The sequence below is a fragment of the Teleopsis dalmanni genome, chromosome 1, assembly GCF_002237135.1.
Source record: "Teleopsis dalmanni isolate 2A chromosome 1, ASM223713v2, whole genome shotgun sequence".
Lineage (NCBI taxonomy): Eukaryota > Metazoa > Arthropoda > Insecta > Diptera > Diopsidae > Teleopsis > Teleopsis dalmanni.
Window position 1 is genome coordinate 140062066 of NC_051846.1, and position 8660 is coordinate 140070725.

General features: G+C 31.2%; 2 protein-coding genes across 2 annotated transcripts; one reads left to right on the top strand and one right to left on the bottom strand.

The window, feature by feature from the left end:
• The first annotated feature begins 2830 nt into the window (after nt 1–2830).
• LOC119666337 (pupal cuticle protein Edg-78E-like) lies at nt 2831–3363 on the top strand. The gene is made up of 2 exons (XM_038075620.1): nt 2831–2842; nt 2923–3363. Exons 1-2 carry the CDS (start codon nt 2831–2833, stop codon nt 3361–3363), a joined length of 453 nt encoding a protein of 150 aa, XP_037931548.1.
• A 2551-nt stretch (nt 3364–5914) lies between these two features.
• Nucleotides 5915–6361, bottom strand: LOC119666338 (larval cuticle protein LCP-17-like). The gene is made up of 2 exons (XM_038075621.1): nt 6350–6361; nt 5915–6280 (listed from the first exon to the last, which is right to left on the bottom strand). The coding sequence occupies exons 1-2, from the start codon at nt 6359–6361 to the stop codon at nt 5915–5917; spliced, it is 378 nt and encodes a 125-aa protein (XP_037931549.1).
• Nucleotides 6362–8660: the final 2299 nt, after the last annotated feature.

Consider the following 8660-nt stretch of genomic DNA (forward strand, 5'->3'; position numbering starts at 1 on the left):
CATCCAAATATATTGTGTTGAATGCAATATGGTTAATATTTTTATTGTCGTAGCGCATATTAAAAAAAAAAAAAACTAGATTATAGTTACTTAAAAAATTTTTAACAGAAGGAATCATCTGCCTGAAAAATGGATAGTAGACAATTTTCGTCACAACTCACGTATACATAAAATTAATAATTAATTAATTAATAACTTGAAGTTTTAGTGTATTTTAAGAAATCAAAAATATATATTCTTTTAAGGATATATACATAAATCATTTTCCTTAAACAATTTAGCTTTTAAGGTGTTGAAAGATTTTAGTTCGAATATACTTAATTCCCCCTACAATACCTTCTGCTCAAAAAGTATTCGGAATTTGTTGTTTGTTAACTACTTGAGTAATAGACCTTTTTCAAAAATTTTTTGTTGGTACACCTTTTCTTGACATACGGTACAAATTTGAGCGCCATCTGTCAATTAGTTTGTTTACAGAAGCTGTTAATGTGAGACTACCTCAAGTGCATTTAGCGATTTTTACTATGGAAAATTCTTGCTGTACGCGATTTTTTGACCAAACACGGCACTACTGTCATCGCTCGTTTGAGTTTTGAGTCGTTTTGTCGTTTTGAGTCGATTGAATCGGTAAAAGAGAATTCGCCGAAGGAACTAAAAGTCATACCTGCACCGGCCTACGAAAAGTGTATGGAAGATTGGGTTAAACGTTGGCATAGGTTAAGCGTTCAGAAGGAGCATATTTTGAAGGAGATAAAATAAATTTGGAATATAATTTAAATTTGTGTGTTTTATATACAAAATCCGGGTACTTTGTAATTACTGAATAAATCTGACTTAAACATTTCCAATAACACTAACTAAATATAAGTACATCATTTCTAAATAAAAACAGAAATGAATAGAAATCTGCTGATTTATAAGATAAAACCATTTCTTTGTTAATCAAGTATAAATAAAATAAATTCTATACTCATTTTAGAAACATGATCTTTCCTTATTCACTTACATATTCCAATTAAAGAGGGTAAAGTAATTTTTCTGCATAATTCGTGATAAGAGAACTTGTTTATAGAACAGTAACATGAGTTGTATTTTGTAATGACAAGATTTTAGTAGATTTGTGGATTAATTCGCTAGAAAAGGATTGGATATCACTGCTAAAGATGAAAAATACCCAAAAAATACTTCATCGGCGGCAAACTGAACGATATAATGCCATAACACATATGTGGCGAATATATAATTTTCGAACACTTCTTTTAACAACTTATTCATTAAAATGTTAAAATCGTTTATATGGATAGAATAGGGTATGCCAGAGTAAGTTTACCCATTGATGAGAATATCACACATTTCTTCTTTTTTGGAGAAGATTTTATATCACCAGTCCGAAAACAACACCAAGTTCATGTTTTTCAGGTGCATCGATAATCAATGAGAAAAATTAGGTCTCAGATCCTTTTAGTGCAGGACTTTGTAAACATTTGTAGTTGAACATTTATTTTGAGTACATGTAGAACCTAATTAGTTGAAAGATTAATTATCAACTGATTATTATTGTGAGCCATTGTATAGTACCTTCTTAAAGACGATTTCCTGATGTGATGACTTTAGATTAAAGTCGAAATATCGAAGAAAAATAAAAATTATTGAAAAATCAAATTGTGAATTCTTAATTTTTGTTTTTATTTTTAACAACAATAATAAAAAAGTTTTGAGCAATTAGCCTATAAAAAAAAAATAAACTCTTCTTTTCATTAAATATTATTCGCAGTATCTTCTGCCCCATAATTATTAAAAGGTACAAGTTAAGAGAAGAATAAATGTTTAAAACTTATTTCTTCACAATTTGTGAACATTTTAATAAGATTAAACAACATTAAACATAATTAGTTATTTTTAAATAAGAAGCAGAAGTTATTAGAAATAAATAAGTAAATTTTCATAAATTTTGTTTAAAAATAGATTAAGCATATGTTAAATTCATACCTAATAATAAGTCTAATAAGCCTAATAAGTCCATAGACCAAGAGACGCCTCTTAATTGTTGTTTCTCTTAAATTGGCATCCAATGCCCTTTGTTAACTACACAAAGACTTCAGCACAAAGACTCTAGATATTATAATAACCTTCTATTATTCGTAGAATATAAACTTATAACAAGATTATATACCAAATACGTTCGTAGTACAACTACGAGTATAAATATAGAAGTGGCCAAAACTGCGTAGGGTACCTGGGTTTAGACAATATTTACCAAAGGCATAAAAAAGTTATCTCCAAAACTTTGCGAATTCCACGTAAATTTATTTAGTGTGAAATAAAATAATGCTCTATGAATAAATCAATAAATTATACGAAATTAGAAATAAAATATTTAAAATGCATAAAAAATGAATAAAATTAACTGCAGCCGGGCCCAGACTTGCCGCCGCGCCATCAACCGTACAAGAAACCTTTTCGAGTGATCAATGACAGACAGGTTCACATGCGTACAATCACTTTTATATATTAAAAAAAATATATATGAACATTTAAAGATTATTAATATTATAAACTAAATATTTTAATAATAGTATTAGTCTTTAATGATGATACAATAGACTAAAGTTATTAGACTAGTTCGTTTGGATTTCTTTAGAAAATAATATACAAAATAAAAATAACAAAAGAAGTTGATATTTCTTGAAATGCTAAAAGTTGCAGTTTTCAATGTGATTGAAAGATGTCAAACGATTTAGTATAAATTTGTGGCAAATTTTAATCTTCAGCATCAATCAGCTTCGTCTTTCAAACAGTGCACAACCAAGCATATTTCAAAAATATCAAAATGTTCAAGTTTGTAAGTTCTAAGGAATAAATTAATTAATAAAATTATTAATTTTTATTTATTAACTTATGTTATATTGCATCTATTTGCAGGTCCTCATTGCTGCTATCGCCATTACAAGCGCGTTTGCTTACAGCGACCCTAGAGATGTACACGCTGAGACTTTGAAATATCAGAGCGATGTTAAGGAAGATGGCAGCTACCAATACTTGTACGAAACATCTAATGGTATTGCTGCACAAGAAGCTGGTGTTGGTGGCTATTATGCCAATGGTGGATTCGGATACGTTTCACCTGAAGGCGAACACATTCAATTATCTTATAAGGCTGATGAAAATGGTTTCCAACCACAAGGTGATCACTTGCCCACACCACCGCCAATTCCATATCAAATCTTAAAATCATTGGAATACATTCGCACCCATTCCGAATATGATGTTCCACAACAACAATATCATGTTCCAGTACGACAACATCAAAACCAATACAGAGCACCACAGAAGGCACAATTTGGACGTCAAAGACATTTCTAAGGATTATTTTTGACATTTTTATAATTTTTATTGAATTATATAAAATAATAGAAGTTGTGTATGTAAATAAATTAAAATTTATGTGATAATAAATTTATATTTTTTATTTAAACTTTTATTTCATTTTTAAAAAACATAGTTTTGTAAACAAGGTGACGCATTTCATAGTGACCAAAATCTGAGAGGTGAGCCCCTAATCGGGGATATTAAAAACTGCAGCTATATACTCCAAAAATACTTATGAAATCATTTAAAAGTTTTCTCACAAAAACGACAGAATTTCGGTTATGAGAAATAAATTTCTGATTCTTAACCCTAGAATGCAAACAACAAATTACGAAAAGATACTTGCACATATTACGTGTAAAAAAAGATTTTTCCCAGGAAGATCTGTTAAAAATGCTTTGAAATTTAAATTGGCAAATAAGAAGACATTTGTACTGTCAAAGTAACCTTATTGCCTTGTCGATGGCAACAAGGTTTAATAATTTTTAAGTAGGCTAACCTCAAGTAGTAGCAAAAATAAAAAAAACAAGTTTAACGCTTTCACCTTATATGAAATAGGGCAATATGAAAAGTATCCTTAGATATATTGATGTCAAAAACGCACCTTAATCTGTTAGGCCAGTCACTTAAAGAGCCGATGAAATTTTGCAACTATTGGAACAAGACCGACACGCAAGCTGTCAGAAGATAGCGGAAGCACTGAACAAAGGTTCGCGAAGAAATTTAATAGTACGAATTAGTACCATTAGTACTAATAGTAAAAAGTAACTGAAATACAACACAATCAAACCGTTTTTAAAATGAATTATTACGTGCGAATTAATATGGATTCCATACGACAATGTTCAACGCAATAATCTGTTCGCAAGCTGTTTATCCTCCACAATTGTCTTCAAAGATTGAATTGATTGTAAAGGCTTGTTTATGTAGAGTAATTCGTAGGATTGGAAAGAAATTATTTGTTACTAGCTGGAATAGTTTGGTGCCATGGTTACTTTGATAAGGATTTGAATAAAATTGTTTACTGCTAAGTACTGCAGCTTGGTACAATGGTTAATTTCATCTTATACTGATCGCAACTCGTCCGCTTAAATAAAAAAAACATCAAAGAAAAGCAACCAGAATTGAAAAACAGAAAAGGAGCCGTTTCCATCATGACAATACCAGGCCATACACATCTTTGATGATTAGAAACAAATCAACGCAACTTGCATGGAAAGTTTTAATGCATTCACTGTACAACCCCGAGCATACACTGGTTGGCTACCTCTTATTTTATTCTCTGCAAAACTATATTAAAGATAAAAATTCAGTCGATCGAAAATCACTTGACCAAGTTGTTCACCGATAAAAATGTAATAGATCGACCGACCAAAAATCACTTGGCCAAGTTTTTCGCCGATAAAAGTGTAAGAACTCCACCGACCGAAAATCGCGTGGCCAAGTTGTTCGAGGATAAAAGTGTTACTTACTTATTTACTGTTATCCTTTTCTCCAATGAAGTATACAGCGTCACGGTTTCAATCATCTGGATACTTAAACTTAAATTTGGTACCTTCACATCAGATAATATATGTATACTATTAAGATCCTATGCTCTACTAGGAGAGAAGGACAGCAGTAAATAAATAAGTAACTAATATATAAAGATTATTTCTTGAGTGTTGGATTCAAAGACGTGACAAAAATGGTGACAAACTTTCTTATTGAGTTGTACAAGAGTTGTTTATTCTCATCTACTTCCTGAGACGCTAGGGTGTTCAAAGGCCATTAAGGTTAGCTGATTGCGTTCCTACCACCTTTTTCAATCGAGCTTGGCATCGGTATCGGCGAAGTTGGATAAAAGTGTAATAAGTCATATATAATAACGGCCAATATAAGCATTAGTTAAATTAATTTTATTTTAAAAATTTTGTTCAAAAATTTATCGAAAAACGGCGAATACTTCGTATGTCACCTAATATATAATTTTCCGTTTTAATTAGTACACTTGAATAACCTTTCAGTGTTATTATTTAATTGCTTTTATCGTAATTCCAAGCTTCAGCTTGGCCGTATTATATTACTGTCTTTCGATATATTTATAGATACTCACAGTATCCTTTTGGTAAATTTAGGAGCTAATCAAAGTCCGATCTCTATTCCAATCTTCATTTTGATCTCCCAGGGACTGGGATTTATCACGAATTTTGAAAATTTAATTACTCCAAGCAACTTCTTCTACTAAGTTATATGTTGATATAGGTTAAGGTTCTATTAATCGGTATGTATCGTATGAACTTTTGTTAAAACGAAATACACAGGTGTGATTAGTTGTGTATTTCCCTTTGGCTTAAGTTCGCTTAAGTTCTCACGCTACATAGCGACTAACTGAGTGTTTAATTCTAAAGATACCGCGCTTTCAAAATTTTGTATTATATATTTTTAATTAAATCTAAAACATTTATTTCATTTTAATGCTTAAAATTATACTAAAATTAAAAAGAAATATTTACCATTTCTTTTAAAACTAAAGCCCTTAAATTTTTAATTTATATGTAAAATTTTATTTTTTAGTGAGAACAATCTTATCGAACGGATGCTGTTCAATGTATCTGAGTGATTTTAAAATGTAGTCTGGAATTGGTGGCGGTGTTGGCAAATGTTCACCAATTGGTTGATATCCATTTTCATCCGCAGTGTATTGCAATTGAATGGGTTGTCCTTCTGGCGATAGATAAGCATATGAACCTGAAGCGTAGGAGCTGCCAACGCCAGACTCTAGTGCTTGTATTTGGTTTGAAGTGGCATATTCGAAGTTGTAGCTGCCATCAGGATTCAATTCGTTCTCATATTTGATAATCGTTGCATGCACATCCTCGGGATTGCCACCAGCACTGACAAGCGTAACAAGTGTAACAGTGATTAAAATCTATGTGAAATGGAAAGAAGACATATTTTAAGTAAGAATTTCACTGTTCGTTACATCAAGTTTTATTACAATTTTGAACATTTTTTATGCAAGTTTCTGTAGAAAATTTCCTGTAGTGTAAATAAATGACTTTGCTTGTTGAACTTTTGATACTGATTTCTGCATAAAATTCAAAACTTTTATATACGCGAAAAATATTTGCACTGATTCATATCATGTAAATTTTTCCAATGTTGCAAATTTTATGGACCATAAATTTCTATCAAATCAAATATGCGGTATGTGAACTGAAAATTAAACTAAAAAATCCAAAACCAAAATTAATAACATTAAAATAATAATTTTTGACATCTGTTGAGTTTGTTATGCAAATCTGCATCTCGAATCTTGTATCGAATTTGACCGAGTTTCGTCGTTACAGTAACCTGGTGACCAGTGCTTCACAATTTATTTTGTCATATTAAATATTTAATATTTTTATATTATTTATGTAATTTAACAAAATTCAACAATACATATTTTACTCAAGCTTATCAATATTCATATTCAGGTGATAAAATCATATTTTAACTTTGAAAAATATCGAAAGATAAAAATGTTCACATATATTTTTTTTATATTAATTTATTAATATTTGTATTAAAACAAGACCACTTTTGATAGTTATTAATTTGTGCATAATTAATGCGTTAAAACAAATAAAAATTATAATATATATGGGCCGTACATAAGACACCTCTCTGACAGTTCCTAATGGTAATTAATGGCGCTTAATTTGTTCCGAACCGTAAAGAGTGCGTGTTTGCCTGAATTTGTCACGGAGTTTATTTTGTTTAATTGGTCATAAATATTTTATTTATTTTTGTTATACTATGCAGAATTGTTGAGTGAACTCAATAAGATGTGGGTTACGTTTATTTATTTATTCTCAATACCCTTGCATCCAGGAATTATGTTACTCTTATGTGGGTACCGGGACATGAAGGGCATGAGGGCAATGAAATGGCAGACTCCCTAGCAAAGAAGAGTGCATGTACTCCTTTCATAGGCCCAGAGCCCTTCTGCGGAATAACAAATAGCTTCACAAATAACTTATTATGTGAACGGAAGAAACAACATCTACTTGAACACTGGAGAACACAAACACGCATGTGACGGTCAAGAAGATTCATTAATCCTTGACCTTAGCAGAAACGATATTAAAATCTACACTGAACTTCTTACAGGACACTGTAGACTTAATAATCACATGAAAATTATATAGGTGCAGTAGAAAATAAATCTTGTTCGCCCTGTCATAAGGAGAAAGAAACAGCAGAACATATTCTATGCAAGTGCACAGCGGCGTCAAGAAGTAGATTCGACTACCTTGGAAGCGGGATCTGAGTCCCAAATCAAATAGGTAACATTAAGTCTACAACAATTACAAGATTTATAAATAGTCTGAAATTGTTTTTGTTAGGCCTTTAGGCGCACAATAGATCTTTTAGACCGGTGTGCATTCATAGTCTATTATTTAATAATAAGTTTATTTAATAATATCCGCACAATCCATTAGTTTTTTTTAACTACTATGATATCGCTTGTGTATACAATTTTTTTAAATTCAAGTCATAGTATACACAATCATAATCGTATATATAATAGATATGTTCCGCGAGCTAATCGTAGTAACTTTTAGTACCACTCTGTATATCAAGTGCGTTTTACCATTAAATTTTCAAGTAAATGAAAACATCTGAGAGAGCGTAACATCCCTGTCGAAAATTGAAAATGTTACACAGACTCTCACATTTTATATCAAGTAAAATTTGTGGTGATGTGTGAATCAGCTGTTTTGGTTTGAATTTAAATTTTCCTATTGTTTATTTGCGCGGCACTGGTGTTCTCGCCAGATTTTACACAAAGCTGTTCCATGAAAATATATGTAAAGAACATAATTTAACACTTTATTTGTGTTACGCTCTCAGTTCTTTATTGTGTTTTACTTGAATTTTACTACGAGTAACTCGTGAAACAGACCTAATATTACCTATTTTAATTAGTTGAGTAGCATAATAACACTTTAACATAGAAAATCTATTGGTAGTTGTAAAACTAGAGAAGTGACACAGAACAGAAGTGATATACAGCCAACGAATGCCTCGTATTCATGCGGTCGTCAAACCCATGCCGCATAGCTAACAAACTAAATAACCACCTTAGAACCCTCGTTGATTTCTACACTAAGAGTAAAATTAAGCTCATTCCCAATAAAATCTCTGCGAGATCGCTTTTAATGGCTTTAGTGCCTCGCTAATTAAACTAGAGCTCGGTAATACCCCCATTCAGCTTCTGAACAAGCTAAAGTATCTTGGCGTTGTACTATCTCCCCAGTCCA